At 41.4% G+C, this 19,377-nt stretch overlaps 1 protein-coding gene across 2 annotated transcripts in view; it reads right to left on the minus strand.

Annotated features, from left to right (window-relative positions):
- Positions 1 to 19,377, minus strand: part of USHBP1 (USH1 protein network component harmonin binding protein 1) — a 124,724-nt gene that overhangs the window by 15,251 nt on the left and 90,096 nt on the right. For both annotated transcript variants that reach the window (XM_069739098.1, XM_069739105.1), the window contains 3 exons: positions 2,425 to 2,525; positions 1,390 to 1,522; positions 981 to 1,239 (listed from right to left, as the gene is read on the minus strand). In XM_069739098.1, coding sequence (XP_069595199.1) covers positions 981 to 1,239; positions 1,390 to 1,522; positions 2,425 to 2,525 — 493 coding nt within the window. The remainder of the gene's footprint in view (positions 1 to 980; positions 1,240 to 1,389; positions 1,523 to 2,424; positions 2,526 to 19,377) is intronic.

Here is a 19,377-nt window from a genome sequence, read left to right on the forward strand (position 1 = left end):
TCGTTGTTAAGTTGTTCAGTGTGAAGGTACCTTTAGACTTTGCTCATAGCAGGATCTAATAGGCCACCATATGCTAGGGTTATCAGACGACCTTACGGTATCATGGCAACCATTGAAACCTGAGATTACGATGCAGGGTGGTCAATCTTGTCAAATGGGGTCTTTTAACCCACTTTTAACCACTTTGATGCCACTGTCACGATTGACAGTGGTATTTAAGGGGGTAATTGGCTCCAGTTCCATCACCATCCGAGGTCAATGCCGCAGGGTGTCACCTGTCCTGTACAGCTCTCACCCATGGGAATTTCACCTGTGGGGGGGGGGAGGGACACTATTCACTTATTCCAGATCCGAGGAGGGAACAAAGCCCATTCATAGCTGCTGTTTTAATGCGTATTTGTGGTCTGCATGATAGATCATCAATAGCAGAACAATCGGATTCTGAAACCCAACACCTCCACCAATCAGCTTTTTTGTTGCTGTTTTTGCAGCTCTAGTCACAGCTTAGCAGCCGCTGTTGACTTCTACAGCACAGCTTCAATTTAGAAAAAGTAGGAGCTTTTCAGCAGTAGCCAGTAATGGTTGCCCTTAGCAGATCAATGCAAAGTTATTACATCCACCGGCCAGAGAAACAAAAGCCAGCTGATTGGTTGCGGCGACGGGAGTCAGACCCCAAGCGATCTGCTATTGAGCGAGGACATATTCTGTAGGTATAGCAGGTCATCATACATCAATGCCCGGACAACCCTTTTAAGCAAAGGCAACTAAGCATATAGAGTGAAATGCTATTTAGATCGGTATAGGTCAGATTCTTTTGGCTCCACATGTGCACTGCCTATATGGTTAATCTATCTAATTACTTGTGCTAAATTTATCATGCAGTATTTATCATACAGAAAAAAATGACATAATTAACCATACATCGTTTTCACAAATTTGACAGCTGATAAATCTCCTCCCACAAGGAAAGTTTACATTACCTTAGTGTACATCAGATCCTGCATGATTTGCGCTCTAGCAGGTTTCTCTGGGAGACAAGATGAAGCGTCTGTAGAATTTTTAATGGCACCATCCACTTTAGCTTTGATCTCTTCAGCACACTGAGTTACTTCCTCTGCATGTGATATACCAGGTATGAAGTGATCTGACATTGTAACGGAAGATAAGTCCCACTTTAGCGACTGAATGTAATCTTTTAGCATCTGCTCTTCTTCGTCGCTGAGCCACGGGGCATAGGGGCTGTTAAAATCACATGAAATGAGAATTTTTTTAACTACCGTAAGTTTATAAGTCTAAGTCTAGGAACCTTCTAGCAAAGAAAACAGACCGTCTACAGTAACGCTGACAATCTCATAAAGCATAGTATGGAAACCGATATTATTTTCTTACCTGTTTAGTGTTTGCCCAGCCATTTTCTTTGATTCTAATTCTGATCTATTTTCTTCTCTCCTAAATATCTTTTTTACCTCCATCAGGAACAGTTTGGTTTGAATCTCCAAGTCTTTTGGCAGCAGCCTCCAGCCTTATTTTATAAGATATAAAACAATATACGGTAGTTATAGTCAAGTAAAAGTTCCAAGCATATACATTCAGTACATAACACTTGAAATAATATTTTTTAAGTTGTGTAGTCGCATAAAAAGATGTACACAATGTAATAATGCAGGTGCAGTGGAGAGACAACTGTTTTAAAAGCCATGCTATTAAAGATGACATCAGAATCATCAGCTGCAAGACTGCTTGTTGCCATTACATTTGTTGGCTATTGTTCCACCACCATGTTTTCTATATGGTATGTAAACCGTAAAACACAGTATTGTCAGATGACATATTTCCTATTAAAGTCTATAGGGACACACTGGTTGGGTTTGCTATTGCATATGATATCTATGTAACAGACTCATCCCTGCAACAAATCACAAATTACACCCTCCATTTTTTTTTTTATTAACATTGCTAATCAAGTTGAATTTTTATTTCTTTTTCGGCCAGGTTCCCACAATCTTCTACAAAATCATCTGAGTTTCATCCCGAAAACTAATACTGTTTTCTCTTGTCATCCACATGGAATCCATTTTTATAAAGCAGCACCTATCAATAATTTACAAGATCATTTACAGTTTCCTATGTCAAAGAATTGCAATGTATCCAAATAACTAAAATGGTAAACTGTGGCACTGTATGAATTCTTTGCACACTCAGATTAGAATAGGCGAGTCTCATCTGATTTGCAGAAACAATGCATGCTGTGATTTTTTTTAACATGCAGATTCGGTCTGTCAAAACAATTTGCACTGCCCCTTTGAATAAATTGGTCCGAGTGCTGTCCATTTTTTCCAGGACGGAAAATAAGGTTGTGTGAACCTGCTCTTATCTTATGAGGATAGAACTAACTTAAGGCAAAAAGCATTACTGAATTAGTACCCGAGTTCAAAATGTCCCCCGATGACACCTGACCAAGCATGATTTCCTGCTTTGCTTCTGCAAGAGCCAACAACACACTGTATGTCTTCAGACATTTCTCACTATAAAAGACAAGAAGTAGGAATCACAACATACAAGTCAGTCTTTAACCACTTAACTTATTTTCAGCACCATTTAGGGCTACCTAATAATCATTTAAATAATTTCTATACATTTATTTCAAAAAGTGCAAGACCTGCATGAGAACACCTGTATAATAAAGTGCATGTAGTGGACCGGTGCTTTCATGTGAAATCTGTGATCATGTCCCCCGGCCTGCCTCCCCTACGCGCATTTCGCCGCTACTACGTCACGCCTCCTGATGAAGTCGCAGCGAAACGCGAGTAGGGGTGGCATACGGGGGACTTGATCACAGAATTCACATATACTGTATATACTCGAGTATAAGCCGAGATTTTCAGCCCATTTTTTTAGGCTGAAACTGCCCTTCTCGGCTTATACTCGAGTCATTGTCCCAGGGGGTCGGCGGGGGAGGAGCGGCGGCTGTGACATACTCACCTGCTTCTGGAATGGTCCCTGCATCTCCGATGGCCTCCGGGTGCTGACAGCTTCTTCCAGTGTGGAGCGGTCACATGGTACCACTCATTACAGTAATTAATATGGGCGCGGCACCACTCCCATAGGGGTGGAGCTGCATATTCATTACTGTAATGAGCGGTACCGGTGACCGCTCAATGCTGGAAGAAGCTGTCAGCGCCCGGAGAAGACCATTAGCCAGGGGCCACGCCGGGAGCTGGTGAGTATAATGGGGAGGGTGAGCATTATTGTGCGATATTCACCTGTCCTCATTCCACCGCCGGGCTCTGTCTGCCGCGTCCTCTGCTGTGACGCTCAGGTCAGAGGGCGCGATGAAATCAGTGCAGAGGACGCTGAAGACGGAGCGGCGCACTTCGGTGGAACGAGGACAGGTGAATATTGCAAGTGCTGGGGGCCTGAGCGGCGAGAGGTGAGTATGTCATGTTTTTTTTAATCACAGCAACAGCATATGGGGCAAATATCTCTATGGAGCATCTTATGGGGCCATAATCAGTATTTGTGCTGCATTATATGGGGCAAATATCTCTATGGAGCATCTTATAGGGCCATACTCAGCATTTGTGCAGCATTATATGGGGTAAATATCTCTATGGAGCATCTTATGGGGCCATAGTCAGCATTTGTGCTGCATTATATGGGGCCAATATCTCTATGGAGCATCTTATGGGGCCATACTCAGCATTTGTGCTGCATTATATGGGGCAAATATCTCTATGGAGCATCTTATGGGGCCATAATCAGCATTTGTGCAGCATTATATGGGGTAAATATCTCTATGGAGCATCTTATGGGGCCCTTATTAACCATTATGCAGCACTGTATGGGGCAAATGTGTCTATGGAGCATCTTATGGGGCTATTATTAACCTTTGTGCGGCATTATATGGGGCATATTTTAATATGTAGCATCTTATGGGACCCATCATAAACTTTATAGAGCATTATATGGGGCGTATTTTGTATGGAGCATCTTATGGGACCATCATGAACTTTATGGACCATGATATGGGGCTCCTGATTCAATATGGATATTCAAAAACACCTACTGATGTCTCAATTAATTTCACTTTTATTGGTATCTATTTTTATTTTTGAAATGTACCGGTAGCTGCTGCATTTTCCACCCTAGGCTTATACTCAAGTCATTAAGTTTTCTCAGTTTTTTGTGGCAAAGTTAGGGGTCTCAGCTTATACTCGGGTTGGCTTATACTCAAGTATATACGGTAAGTACCAGTCCTCTACATGCACTTTATTATACAGGTGTTCTCATGCAGGTCTTGCACTCTATGCACTTTATATTGCTTTTGCCATATTGGTATTTTTTCTTGACTATAATCCACACCCTCACATGAGAAAAAATTTCCCTATCTGGGATAATGGAATAGTTGCTCTAGGGTTATTTGTGTATTTCAATGGGCATTATTTCAGCTGTATTGTGCAGCCTTAGGCTATGTTCACACTTTGCGTCCTGTCCCTGCGGGTTCTCCCGCAGCGGATTTGATAAATCTGCAGGGCAAAACAACTGCGGTTCTCCCTGCAGATTTATCGCGGTTTGTTCCGCGGTTTCCGCTGCGGGTTTCCGCCTATACTATTGATGCTGCATATGCAGCAATATGCAGCATCAATAGTAATGTTAAAAATAATAAAAATCGGTATACTCACCCTCTGATGTCCGGATCTCCTCGGCGCTGCAGGCGGCGGTCCGGTTCCAAAGATGCTGTGCGCGAAGGACCCTTCGTGACGTCACGGTCATGTGACCGCGACGTCACCGAAGGTCCTGGTCGCACAGCAACTCTGACCGGAGGGCCGCGTGCAGCGCTGAGACTTCAGAGGGTGAGTATACATGATTTTTTTTTTTTTTTTATTTTTTTTTTTAACCACAAATATGGTTCCCAGGGCCTGGAGGAGAGTCTCCTCTCCTCCACCCCGGGTACCATCCGCACATTATCCGCTTACTTCCCGCAACGTGGGCACAGCCCCATGCGGGAAGTAAGCGGTTCAATGTATTCCTATGGGTGCAGAATCGCAGCGATTCTGCACAAAGAAGTGACATGCTGCGGGTTGTAAACCGCTGCGTTCCCGCGCGGTTTTTCCCGCAGCATGTGCACAGCGGTTTGCGGTTTCCATAGGGTTTACATGTTACTGTAAACGCTATGGAAACTGCTGCGGACCCGCAGCGGCAAAATCGCTGCGGTTCCGCGGTAAAAACCGCAACGTGTGAATATAGCCTTACACCTGCCTTATACTATAATAACTTCTTTGCTTAATCATGTATAGTGGCCTTTATGAATACATTTTATTCTTTGAATCCCCCCTTTTTGAGCCTGCTTAGTGAGTTTTGCTCTGCTTTGTAATTTATGAAATTTATTTGCTTAATAAAATTTATTAATATTGTCTAAATACACTCTCTGATCCCCTTCTTGCTAAAATCAGCCTACTGGGGTTTTTGTTGATATTTATATTGTGGTTTGAGTTTTTTGACTTTTTACCAATCCCATTTCTCAGGGAAGTTTTGGTGTTTAATATATTTCAAAGCAAATATAAAACGATGTTTTGTGCCAATCACATTATACACTAAATAACCTATGGTACTAGTAGTCACCAAATATTGTGTGGATTTTTTGTTTTTGGATAATGTATGTGGAATAAAATTAAAGGGGTTGTCTGGTCACAACATATTGACCTATCCACTGCATAGTTCATCAATATCAGATCAGTGGGGTTCAACACCAGGCACCCTTACAGATCAGCTGTTATTTCCTCTGGCCACGGTCACATTAATAAATTGGGTGCTCCTTTTTTCTTGTTCCGTTGTCGGCCGGAGCAAAAAGCATATAATCAGTGTGAGTATCGAGTGTTAGACCCCTATCAATCTGGTATTGATGCCCTTTTTTATTTTTAACTCAATTACAATATTACAATAATTATAACATCACCAATAACCCTTCCTGCCTATCCCAGCCTCATGAAGATAACATCCATCAAAGAAATGCATGTATAACAACATGCTATACTAATAATAACGTGTACTAATTGTACTGTATATATTAACCACTTCCTGAAATGGCCAATATGAGGGCTTGGTGTTTGAGGGATGAGTTGTACTTTTGAAAGACAACATTCATTTAACTACATAGTGTACTGAAAAACAATTAAAGTGCGTTGAAATTGAGATGAAAACATGCAATCTGACGTTGTTTTTTAGGCATTGTTTTGATGGGAGAGACTCGCATGTGTGATATCTGCCTAAGGTTGCCATCACACTAGCAGTATTTGGTCAGTATTTTTCATCAGTATTTCTCAGCCAAAACCAGAAGTGGAACAATTAGATGAAAAGTATAATAGAAACATATGCACCACTTCTGTATTTATCAACCACTCCTGGTTTTGGCTTACAAATACTGATGTAAAATACTGAACAAATACTGATAGGGTATGTGTCCACGTTCAGGATTTGATCAGGATTTGACGCAGGTAAAATCTGCACCAAATCTGCACCTGAGGTCACTGGCAGGTCACCTGCGTTTTTCATGCGTTTTTGACGCATTTTTGACACGTTTTTCATGCGTTTTTTTAATGCGTTTTTTCATGCGGATTTGTGTATGTTTTTGTAAGCTCAATAAAGATATACCAAAAAAAGGGTGATGTAATTTCTTGTCCATCCTCTTCATTTACATAATCCATTGATGAATAATGTTTACACACACAGACAGATAGATGATAGATAACAGATAGATCGATAGATAGATGATAGATATGGGATGGATAGATAGATAATAGACAGATAATAGATCTATCGCATCTATCGTATCTATTATCTTTCTATAAATATATCTATCGATAGACATATCTGTAGATAGCTAGATATATCGATAGATAGATAATAGATAGATGATACATAGATAATAGATAGATAGATAGATAATACCAAGCCCGATGTTCAGTATATCTATGTATCTATAGATATATCTATCTATAAATATATCTATAGATAGATTATCCATCTATCTATATAATCATCCAAGGGGTACTTCCGTCTGTTTGTCTGTCTTTCTGTCTGTAACGGAAATCCCGAGTCGCTGATTGGTCGCGGCCGGCAGTCCGGCCACGAATTGGCCCCTCCCTACTCCCCATCCAGGCTGGCTATGCAGCATCAATAGTAAAAAGATACAATAGTAAAAGTAATAAAAAAAATAAAAAAAATCATGCTATTCTGACCTGCCGTCGCCTCCGCAGCTTTCCCGCTCCTCCCGATGCTCTCGGTAGATTCTGTTCCCAGAGATGCATTGCAAAGTTACACAGATGATTTAGCGGTCTCTGGCAAAAACCGCTAAGTCATCTGGGTAATTTTGCAATGCATCTCTGGGAACGGAAGCTGCCGGCCGCATCACGAGGAGCGGGACAGCTTCGGTGGATGATGGAAGGTGAGTATATAACTATTTTTCTATTTTAATTCTACGTGGCTGTGCTATCTACTGCGTTGGCTGTGCTATATACTTTGTGGGCTGTGTTATATACTACATCACTGTGCTATATACTACATGGCTGTGCTATATACTACGTGGCTGTGCTATATACTATGTGGCTGCGCTATCTACTGTGTTGGCTGTACTATATACTACGTGGCTGTGTTATATACTAAGTGGGCTGTGCTATATACTACATCGCTGTGCTATATACTACGTGACTGTTATATACTAGATGGCTGTGCTATAAACACATTTGTTCAGAGCGGCCTATCACGTTCACTAATCAAAGTTATGTTGTGTTTGTGTGTAGCCCATTCACTATCCCCATCTATTCCCCAACCCCTGAAGATGGCTGGACCATGATTGTAAATACATCATTGTAAATACACACCTGTACTTTGTATCTCCCCCACCTCATTGTAGATTGTAAGCTCTCACGAGCAGGGTCGTCTTATTTTGCTTTAATTATTGTATTGTTAACGTTGTTACTTATGACTTTTGTGTTTGAAACTGTTAAACTGTAAAGCGCTGCGGAATATGTTGGCGCTATATAAATAAAGATTATTATTATTATTATTATTATACTACGTGGCTGTGCTACAGTTGTGGCCAAAAGTATTGACACCCCTGCAATTATGTCAGATAATACTCAGTTTCTTCCTGAAAATGATTTCAATCACAACTTCTTTGGTATTATTATCTTCATTTAATTTGTCTTAAATGAAAAAACACAAAAGAGAATGAAGCAAAAGCAAAACATTGATCATTTCACACAAAACTCCAAAAATGAGCCAGACAAAAGTATTGGCATCTTCAGCCTAATACTTGGTTGCACAACCTTTAGCCAAAATAACTGCGACCAACCGCTTCCGGTAACCATCAATGAGTTTCTTACAATGCTCTGCTGGAATTTTAGACCATTCTTCTTTGGCAAACTGCTCCAGGTCCCTGATATTTGAAGGGTGCCTTCTCCAAACTGCCATTTTTAGATCTCTCCACAGGTGTTCTATGGGATTCAGGTCTGGACTCATTGCTGGCCACCTTAGAAGTCTCCGGTGCTTTCTCTCAAACCATTTTCTAGTGCTTTTTGAAGTGTGTTTTGGGTTATTGTCTTGCTGGAAGACCCATGACCTCTGAGGGAGACCCAGCTTTCTCACACTGGGCCCTACATTATGATGCTAAATTTGTTGGTAGTCTTCAGACTTCATAATGCCATGCACACGGTCAAGCAGTCCAGTGCCAGAGGCAGCAAAGCAACCTCAAAACATCAGGGAACCTCCGCCATGTTTCACTGTAGGGACTGTGTTCTTTTCTTTGAATGCCTTTTTTTTCTCCTGTAAACTCTATGTTGATGCCTTTGCCCAAAAAGCTCTACTTTTGTTTCATCTGACCAGAGAACATTCTTCCAAAACGTTTTAGGCTTTTTCAGGTAAGTTTTGGCAAACTCCAGCCTTGCTTTTTTATGTCTTGGGGTAAGAAGTGGGGTCTTCCTGGGTCTCCTACCATACAGTCCCTTTTCATTCAGACGCCGATGGATAGCACGGGTTGACACTGTTGTACCCTTGGACTGCAGGGCAGCTGGAACTTGTTTGGATGTTAGTCGAGGTTCTTTATCCAACATCCGCACAATCTTGCGTTGAAATCTCTTGTCAATTTTTCTTTTCCGTCCACATCTAGGGAGGTTAGCCACAGTGCCATGGGCTTCTTGATGACACTGCGCACGTTAGACACAGGAACATTCAGGTCTTTGGAGATGGACTTGTAACCTTGAGATTGCTCATGCTTCCTCACAATTTGGTTTCTCAAGTCCTCAGACAGTTTTTTGGTCTTCTTTCTTTTCTCCATGCTCAATGTGGTACACACGAGGACACAGGACAGAGGTTGAGTCAACTTTAATCCATGTCAACTGGCTGCAAGTGTGATTTAGTTATTGCCAACACCTGTTAGGTGTAAGTTACAGGTGCTGTTAATTACACAAATTAGAGAAGCATCACATGATTTTTCGAACAGTGCCAATACTTTTGTCCACCCCCTTTTTTATGTTTGGTGTGGAATTATATCCAATTTGGCTTTAGGACAATTCTTTTTGTGTTTTTTTTCATTTAAGACAAATTAAATGAAGATAATAACAAATAATTTGTGTTTGCAATCATTTTCAGGAAGAAACTGAGTATTATCTGACAGAATTGCAGGGGTGTCAATAATTTTGGCCACAACTGTATCTACTGCATGGGCTGTGTTATATACTACGTGGGCTGTGTTATATACTACGTGGCTGTGCTACATACTACGTGGCTGTGCTATATACTATGTGACTGTGCTATATACTACGTGGCTAATTATAGTCTATGGTAAATTTACGGCGCGGCGACGGAGCGTCGCCGCTTTGTAAACAGACATGCTGCGTTCTGAAAAGACGAGGCGCATGTCTGTTTATGCGGGTCTGCCACCTGCGTGTTTTACTTCATAGTGGAGACGGGATTTCATGAAATCCCCTCCACTATGCTGTAACATCTGGATGCTGCGTGTTTGATGCAGTATTTCCTGAACGTGGAAACATACCCATAGTGTGACGGCAGCCTTAGGCTATGTGCACAAGTTCAGGATTTCTTGCAGAAATTTCCTGAGCAAAACCGGACATTTTCTGCAAGAAATCCGCATGCGTTTTTTTTCGCGTTTTTGACACGTTTTTTGTGCATTTTTTATGCATTTTTTTCTGGAGCTTCCCAATGCATTAAATAGCGGGAAAAATGCGAAAAATCCGCAAAATTAATGAACATGCTGCGTTTTTTACCGCTATGCATTTTTTTCGCGGAAAAAACGCATCATGTGCACAAAAATTGCGGAATGCATTCTAAGTGAGGGGATGCATAATGTATGCGTTTTTATAGTGAAAAAACGCAGGGAAAAAAACGCAACGTGTGCACACAGCCTTACAGTGTTGTATTAAAAAAAAAAGCAATCTAGGCATTTTTATATTTTTGGTTTTATTTAACCGATATGGTTAATTGTTTTCATATTTTGATAAATTGGACTGTTCTTAACACGGCAATGCCAGATGTGTACACTTTTACAAATGTTTTATTATCTTTACTTTTAATGCAGGAAAAGGGAGTTTTTTTTCATTTTTTTAAACTTTTTTTTCAATCTTTTCACTGTATTTCTCAGTCTCCTTAAGTAGCTAGAACATCTCATCGCTTGTACTACAGTATATACTGCAATACCAAAGTATTGCTGCATGTAGTAAAATTCCGGGTCTTGTTTGAAGCCAGCCACAGGGATTTTAGTAAATGGTAAAACACTGGTTACAATAAAATGATGTGATGAATTAAAAGAGGAATAGATGCTCATGACAACAACAGTTTCTATACAAGTCATTAGTGTGCCACACTTAGAATGCTGTGTACAATTTTTGTCTCCTGTGTATAAGGACATAGATGAATTAGAGCAACAGCAACCAAGGTTGTGAAGAGCAGAACAAAAATGATTACCTCAATGAACAAAAATAAAAAAAAAGAATTTGTGATAAATATTGACCTGTCCATTCAAGGACATTTTAGCTATAGTATGAAATCCCGTTTTTCTTGTCTGTGGAATTGCCTTTGTACTGTTTGTTGTGAAACTGCCGCCCACAAAACTGTTTTCTTTTCTTTTCTTTCTTTCCTGTTTTGTCTCTTTGTTTAAACATGCAAAACTTGTATAACCACTAAACCTACTGAAACAGCTATATAAAGAAGGGATAGCACATTGAAGGCAGGCGTGCTTCAGAGACTTCCCAGTGATACACTATACAAGACGTGTCTTGTGTATTATTTCTGGTGATTCACCACTTCCAAAGGCTGCTCCGACTGAGTGTGATCCCGACATTTCCTGGCGCCTGAACAGGGACCCGAGGTCTGTGTATTCCTTCAAGAACACCGGCAGAATACGAACGAAAAGAGAATCTGGGATAATGGATGGCAGATGAACAAAAACCTGGCCAGGTAAGAGACACTGTTAGATCTCTTATATCTGCCCTGCACTGTCCGTAAGATTTTCTGTGTCGTGTTCTTTAGCGGGTAGTTCTAGTAGAGGAGGATACCTATAGCTCGGGTTCTTGAACTATTTAGGAATTGATCACCTCACGGAGTACGGCATTGAATGAGAGTGAATGTGAATAGAAGGTGTGTGGAAGTTGGGAATAGCCCTATAAGCCGCCCAGGGGGTTGAAACAGAAGAAGTGACTGTCCCACTGGGCAACGTGGTTGCGTCCTTTCGGGGAGACCTCCGCGCCTATGTTCAATCTCTGATCCTGTCTTTGACAAAAATCTGGTGACGGATAAGTGTATGATAGTATGAGCCCAGGACAGATAAATTAGCCTGGGACAAGAATACGTTGTATGTGATAGTATAAGCCCAGGACAGATAAATTAGCCTGGGACAAGATACGTTGTATGTTCTTTTTCTTTTTCTGTCTGGTTGCATTTGTGTTGTTTGCTATAGGTGTAGGAATCAGGATTTTCTTACATCAACACAGTTTAAACATCCTAGCTCCTTAGAAAGAAGGTAACGAGGTATTCTCATACCCAAACGCCACCTAGGGCAAGAAAAAAACATCCTAGCTCCTTAGGAAGAAGGTAACGAGGTATTCTCATACCCAAACGCCACCTAGGGCAAGAAAAAGACATCCTAGCTCCTTAGGAAGAAGGTAACGAGGTATTCTCATACCCAAACGCCACCTAGGGCAAGAAAGCTCAGGATAAGAAAATGGGGAATAAGCAAACAAAGTCGGAACCAGAAGAATTAGATATCTATACTATCATAAAGGAGAGAAGTGTTGAAGATGCCACTAAGGGGCTGAAAAAGATTTTTAGTAAGTTTGGAGTTACTAGGGCAGAAGCTTTTAGTAGAAAACTATGGGAAGGAATTCAGGAAAGGAAAAAAGGCATAATCAGAGACAAGAAATGGATAGATCAGATCCAAGCATTGATTGATGTCTCTAGGGTAGCAGAAAATGAGGGATGGACATATAATCAACAGAGTAAAAAGTGGTGTATTAGACCCACAGGCTGTGGAGAAAAACAAAATGTGGAATCTAAAAATACCCCACCCCCATACCTTAACCCACATGCCCCATCTTTTCTCCAAACACCACCTCAAAGTTTTGTCGGACCAGGAGGATGGGTATGTCCGCACTGTGGACAACAAAATCCAGACTGGAGAAATGATTGCCTAGCCTGTGGTACACCTAGACATGGCGCTGTACTTGCCCCTGTTAGGGTAGTACCAAGACCCTTTAGGGAACCTGGTGCTGACGGAGTAATGGGAACTAGATATCACCAAACTCGACAATATTTCCCTTGGTCCCCCGCTGAAGGCATGTCTCTCTTGCATAACGCACCAGATCCCACCCAGTGTCCAGTTAGATTTGCACAATATATACAGCAAATTATGCAGACTCACGCTGGAGTTTGGGCAGATGGAGAAGAATTATGTAGAATGAAAATGACTCCTGGACTCTTCCAGGAGCTATTAGCGAATCTACAGGTACATAGGCCCCAAGCAGGAGATGGTGCCTTACAAACGATAGAATCAGGTACACAATTTGTAGATCACTTAATGGTTTTCATGAGGGAGAGACAGAGGCAGAGAGGAACAACGGGAGTGGTGGCTCAGAAATCTGGACAATCAGTAGACGAATATTATCTAAGTGTAGAAAATAATTTCAGAGATGAAGGCATGGATCTAACCGCTCCAGGAATGATGAGGTTAGTTACAAAAACCTATATAGATGAATTGTCTCCAAAAGTGAAGGAAAAGCTTAAGGCCGCAACCCCTGATTGGAGAACCTTGGAAGACCCACACCTGGCTAGACAGAAAGCTGTAGGGATAGAAATGGACTTAAGAGAAAATTCTAAGCCAGTAAGAATTGCACAGGCTAATACTGGCTCTGCTAATCAAAAGTTTACTTGTCATTACTGTAAGAAGCCAGGACATTTCCAAAGGGAATGTAGGAAGAGAAAAGCAGATATAGATTCAGGAACCTTTGTACCCAAAAATAGGATAAATAACCCAGTGCCTGATCAAACAGACAGCTCAGAATGACTGAAAGTTATGCAGGTCTCTCTTCCTTCTAGAAGACCAATAATACAAGTTGAAGTTGAGGGTAAAAATGTACCTTTTCTGATAGATACGGGAGCAACATCCTCCATTTTAAATCAGGACTTTTTACCATATCCTGACAATATATCCTCAAAGGTTACATATGCAGAAGGGTATGATGGTAAAATTCAGGCGTTGCCCTTTACAAAACCTTTAAATGTGAGCTTTGGCCCTAAAACTTTTGTATCCAAATTTTTATTTGCTAAAGGTGCACCTACCTGCTTGTTGGGTACTGATGTCTTAAGTAAAATGCATGCAAACATCCATTTTAGAGAAGATGGCACAGTTATGCTGACCATCCCTGAAGATGCAGAAACTCTGGAACCATATGTTAGAATACAGGCAATGGAGGATTTTCCCGAAATTTACACTCAACAAGCAAAAATTGACTTGTCCCGGGTTCCTGACAGCCTATGGGCAAAAGGAGACACTGATGTAGGATTTTTATCAGTAGCTCCTATACTGTTAGAAACTGCCCCGGGAACCATATTACCTCAGCTTAGGCAATACCCCATCAGCGCCCAGCAAGAACAGGTGATTTCTCAACAAATTCAGGATTATGTGTTACAAGGTGTTTTGGTAGAAATCAGGTCACCCGCCAACACACCCTTATATCCTGTTAAAAAGAAAGTGTCCTCCAAAGAAACTATGGTGAAATATCGCATGGTGCACGACTTACGGGAAATCAATAAGGTTTTGGCACCGGTCACCCCTGTGGTACCGAATCCTCATACCTTACTGTCTCAAATTCCCAGCACTGCTGCATATTTTACGGTAATTGACTTATCAAACGCATTTTTTTCTGTGCCACTACATAAGAACTGTTGGCATTTGTTTGCCTTTACATTCAAGGGTAAACAATTAGCATGGACAAGATTGCCACAAGGTATGGTACACTCACCAACTTTGTACTCTGAAGCAATGCAGACCGTGCTAAAAAATTTCATCCCAGAACCAGGAGTAGTCATTCTACAGTATGTAGATGACTTACTTATTTGTTGCCCTGATGAACAGACGGCAGTTACCTCAACTGTTAATTTCTTAATTTTCCTAGCGCAAGAAGGCTGTAAAGTAAATAGACAGAAACTCCAGGCTTGTCAACAAACAGTCGTGTTTTTAGGTCACTGCATATCACAGGGCATCAGACACCTCACACCTCAACGTACGGAAGCCATACGTAACATGCTTGAACCCAGGAATCACAAACAGCTGCGTGCTTTCCTAGGTATTGTTTCACACTGTAGACAGTGGATCATACATGCAAGTCAACTCATGCAGCCTTTATATGACTGTATTGCCAACACACCATATTCACTCAGTGAAGAGGCTAAACAGTCATTTTCCTCTTTGAAAACAGCACTGGTATCAGCTCCGGCTTTGGGACTCCCAGACTACACTAAACCTTTTCAATTGATGGCAGCTGAGATATCCTCACATGCTACAGGGGTGCTCACACAAAAACATGGAAACAAACAGAGACCTGTGGCATACATATCAGCTCATCTGGACCCTGTAGCTAGAGCCGCACCTTCTTGTGTAAGAGTAGTAGCCGCAATTTCACTGTTATTAGATAAAGCTTCTGAGATTGTTCTTGATCACCCACTTCTAGTTCAGACCACTCATGATGTACATGGCATTCTTAACCAGGTCCAACCTAAACATATTTCAATGGCCAGACACCTCCGTCTCCAATGTTCCCTACTACTGCTGCCCAACATTTCCTTTGCCAGGATTCAGACTCTTAATCTCGCGTCTTTGCTCCCTTTAGAGTCTGAGGGGGGTACCATACCTGAGGAAACTGCACTCTCCAACTCCTTTGAAACTGCACTCTCCAACTCCTTTGACCCATCAAAGTCAATGCATGATTGTGTACAATTAATGGAACAAGAGACTCAGGGCTTATGTAATGTACGTGACAAGCCACTCTGTAATGCTACATTTGAACTTTTCATAGATGGCAGTAGATATGCAGATATGAATGGACAATTTCATACAGGTTATGCGGTAGTAACTCAGCATGAAGTGCTGAAAGCAGAACCTCTCCCTGCTAATCAGTCTGCACAAGAAGCAGAACTTACGGCATTAGTTGAAGCTCTAAAAATAGCCAAAGATCAGACAGCAAACATATACACTGATTCTAGATATGCACATGGCATTATTTTCGATTTTGGCGTAATATGGAGAGCCAGAGGTTATATGACTGCTTCAGGCCAACCTGTTAAACATGCCTCCCTCATTAGACAGATTCTGGAGGCAGCACAAGAAACTAAAGAAATAGCGGTGATAAAGGTAGCTGCACATGTGAGACTCGACACCGAGGAAGCCAGGGGTAACGATAAAGCCGATAAGGCAGCAAAACAGGCAGCACGTAAACCCTTACATCATGCCCACACACTAGATAGCTCTGAAGATGATGAGGAAAGATTGAAGGAAGCTCAGAAACAGGTAGACGACGAAGAACGAGGGCAGTGGCAGAAAAAAAGGGGCAGAAGATCAGCAAGGATTATGGAAAAAAGGAACTTTGTTGTGTTTACCCAGAGCCTGGTACCCCGCAGTGGCAAGTGACCTCCACCTACCCACGCATGTGTCGGCAAATGGTATGACGCTCAAGGTAAAAGAAAGGTGGTTGGCTCCAGGCTTTGGTAATTTTGCTCGGAACATGTGTGCTGCATGCGCTATATGCCTGGCACACAATCCAGGTCAGGCCATTAAAACCCCAACCAAGCATCATGTAAGACCACTGTATCCCTTTCAAAGACTCCAGATCGACTACATCCAACTTCCTAGGTACAATGGATACGAATATGTGCTTGTGTGTGTGGACATGTTCTCAGGGTGGCCAGAGGCTTATCCAGTTCGTAAAGCCTCAGCAAAAACTACTGCCATTAAAATAGCACATGAACTGATACCCCGTTACGGCATGCCTGAGGTGATCGAGTCAGATAGGGGTACCCATTTTACTGGGGAATATTCCAGAATGTTATGAAAATGTTGGGAGTAGAAAACCAGTTTCACACTCCATATCATCCACAGAGTTCAGGTAAAGTGGAAAGATTAAATGGGACAATAAAATTAAAAATTCAGAAGGCCATGGCAGAAACAGGAAAGCCTTGGACCGAGTGTCTACCACTTGCCCTGTATTCCATCCGAAACACCCCAAGGGGGAAGGCTAAGCTGTCACCACATGAGATTCTTTTTGGTAGAGCAGCAAATTTGGGTTGTTATTTTCCACAACAACTGATGTTGAATACTGAGACTTTAACTGCTTATGTACAAGAATTACAAAAACGTTTAACTAAAGTGCATTCGCAAGTTTTTGCTTCCCTTCCAGATCCAGAAAATCTCGAAGGAGGCCACAAGTTGGAACCTGGTGATCAAGTCTACGTGAAAAGACACACCAGAAAGACTCTGGAACCGAGATTTGACGGACCTTTCCAAGTCCTGTTAACAACTCCAACAGCAGTCAAGCTTGAAGGAAAGGCATCATGGATACATGCAAGCCATTGCAAAAAAGCAGTATAAGACTCATGATATTGATGTTAATAATGTTAACCTCAACGGAGGCATGGGAAAGACTGAATTCTCTAGCCCCTTTGAACAATAGATTCGTACAACATCATAGAAAATTAGTGCATGACTTGTTAAATAATACGCAACCCCTGGCAGATTGTTGGATCTGTACCCATTCACCAGTATCAGCCACAAGTATACCTTTTCTAGCAGTTCCCGTGTCAGCTGAAGAAATATTCGCTTGGCCTAATTGTTCAGACAACCTGGCCAACAACCAACCTGGCAATACTAGACTATGGAATACTACAATCGCCATACCAATTGTGGGATGGGTAGAATTTCCTTGGTGGCAGGGCAATCTTACAGGAAAAATAGACAACTTACAATATTTAGCATTCAAGGGAGGAAAATGGGTACCTAGGAATAAGACTGGATTAACTTATTCAGGACAGGTCCCCACTGAAAATCTACAGCTCAGTTTCAGTACAACCACCCCTTCCTCTGATGCTTTCAAACCTACAGTATTGGAAAGATACATACATAATAGAAAATGGGAACATTCTGAGTTGTTCCCCCAAGGTGATGCAAACAGTTGTACAAGTAAGCCGGGGAACCTGGTTTGTAATGAATCCAATGAGTATGTCAACGGAATGCATGTATGTGGGAATCCCGCAGCCGGGTACTGTAGCCCCTTGGGACAAAAACCCTCTTGGTGTATGCTTCAGAATGTATCTAGTTTTGTGGATTTGGCTCACAGATTGGTATTGCAGCACTCAGCTTTGTGGGATCTGCCTGAGGGTACATTTTGGATATGCGGAGAAGGAGCATATAAATGGCTTCCCGTAGGTAAAAGGGTACTTGTACATTAGGACGCCTAACCCCGGCTACTTTCATAATTTCAAATAAACAAGTGAATATGCAAGCCGTGCCCAAGCACACACTGTATAAAAGAGCTGCAGATAACTCACCACGTCCCTCGGGGAGGCCGCATATAGTACAAATGGGAATTCCCAACAAAATTGCTAGTACCATTTTTATTTATCCTATGTTAACACAGATGTGGGATAAATTAGTTAGAGCCACGGATTATCTAGATGATCAGATTTGGGATATATTGGACATATTAAATACTAGTATAGCTGTACAGAATCAGCTTATAATAGTCACTAACCAACATACCCTGGTATTGGATTACCTAACTGCCTCACAAGGGGGTATGTGTCAAATCATCGGACCCACCTGCTGTCATTATATAGACCCGAATAGTACTATGAGTATGAGATTTAAATTAAAAGACGTACAACGACTCAGGGATCAGTATGACAAAGACAATGACCAAAATAAGGATAGCTGGTGGTCAGATACCTTTTCTTTTCTTAACCCGGCCAATTGGTTCAGAGGGATCGGTGGGTGGGTTACCGGGATTATGCAAAGCCTAATACATACAGTTATGGTTATTGTAATTATATATGTATTATTCAAGGTTGTACTCAAGGGTATCTCGGTATGCACAAATAAATTTTGTGTAATGGATGCGAGAATATAAAGTTTTTTTTTGTAATATCACAAAAAGAATGACTAAAATGATCGACAAGGTTTTGAATGGAATATGTCAAAGGGGGGATTGTGAAGAGCAGAACAAAAATGATTACCTCAATGAACAAAAATAAAAAAAAAGAATTTGTGATAAATATTGACCTGTCCATTCAAGGACATTTTAGCTATAGTATGAAATCCTGTTTTTCTTGTCTGTGGAATTGCCTTTGTACTGTTTGTTGTGAAACTGCCGCCCACGAAACTGTTTTCTTTTCTTTTCTTTCTTTCCTGTTTTGTCTCTTTGTTTAAACATGCAAAACTTGTATAACCACTAAACCTACTGAAACAGCTATATAAAGAAGGGATAGCACATTGAAGGCAGGCGTGCTTCAGAGACTTCCCAGTGATACACTATACAAGACGTGTCTTGTGTATTATTTCTGGTGATTCACCACTTCCAAAGGCTGCTCCGACTGAGTGTGATCCCGACAAAGGTTATTAAGGGAATGAGTAGACTGCAATGCCAGGACAAGTTATGAAACATAGCGTTGTTCAGTTTGGAAAAACTAAGGCTTAGGGGTCATGTTATTACAATTTGCAAAAATACTGTGTGAGGGAACAGTACAGAGATATTTTGTCACGCACAGTGTGGGAAGACTAAGTGCAAAATGAGGGGATGAGAGAAAGGAAGCTGTCTATTG

This window comes from Ranitomeya imitator, chromosome 1 (genome assembly GCF_032444005.1).
Source record: "Ranitomeya imitator isolate aRanImi1 chromosome 1, aRanImi1.pri, whole genome shotgun sequence".
NCBI lineage: Eukaryota > Metazoa > Chordata > Amphibia > Anura > Dendrobatidae > Ranitomeya > Ranitomeya imitator.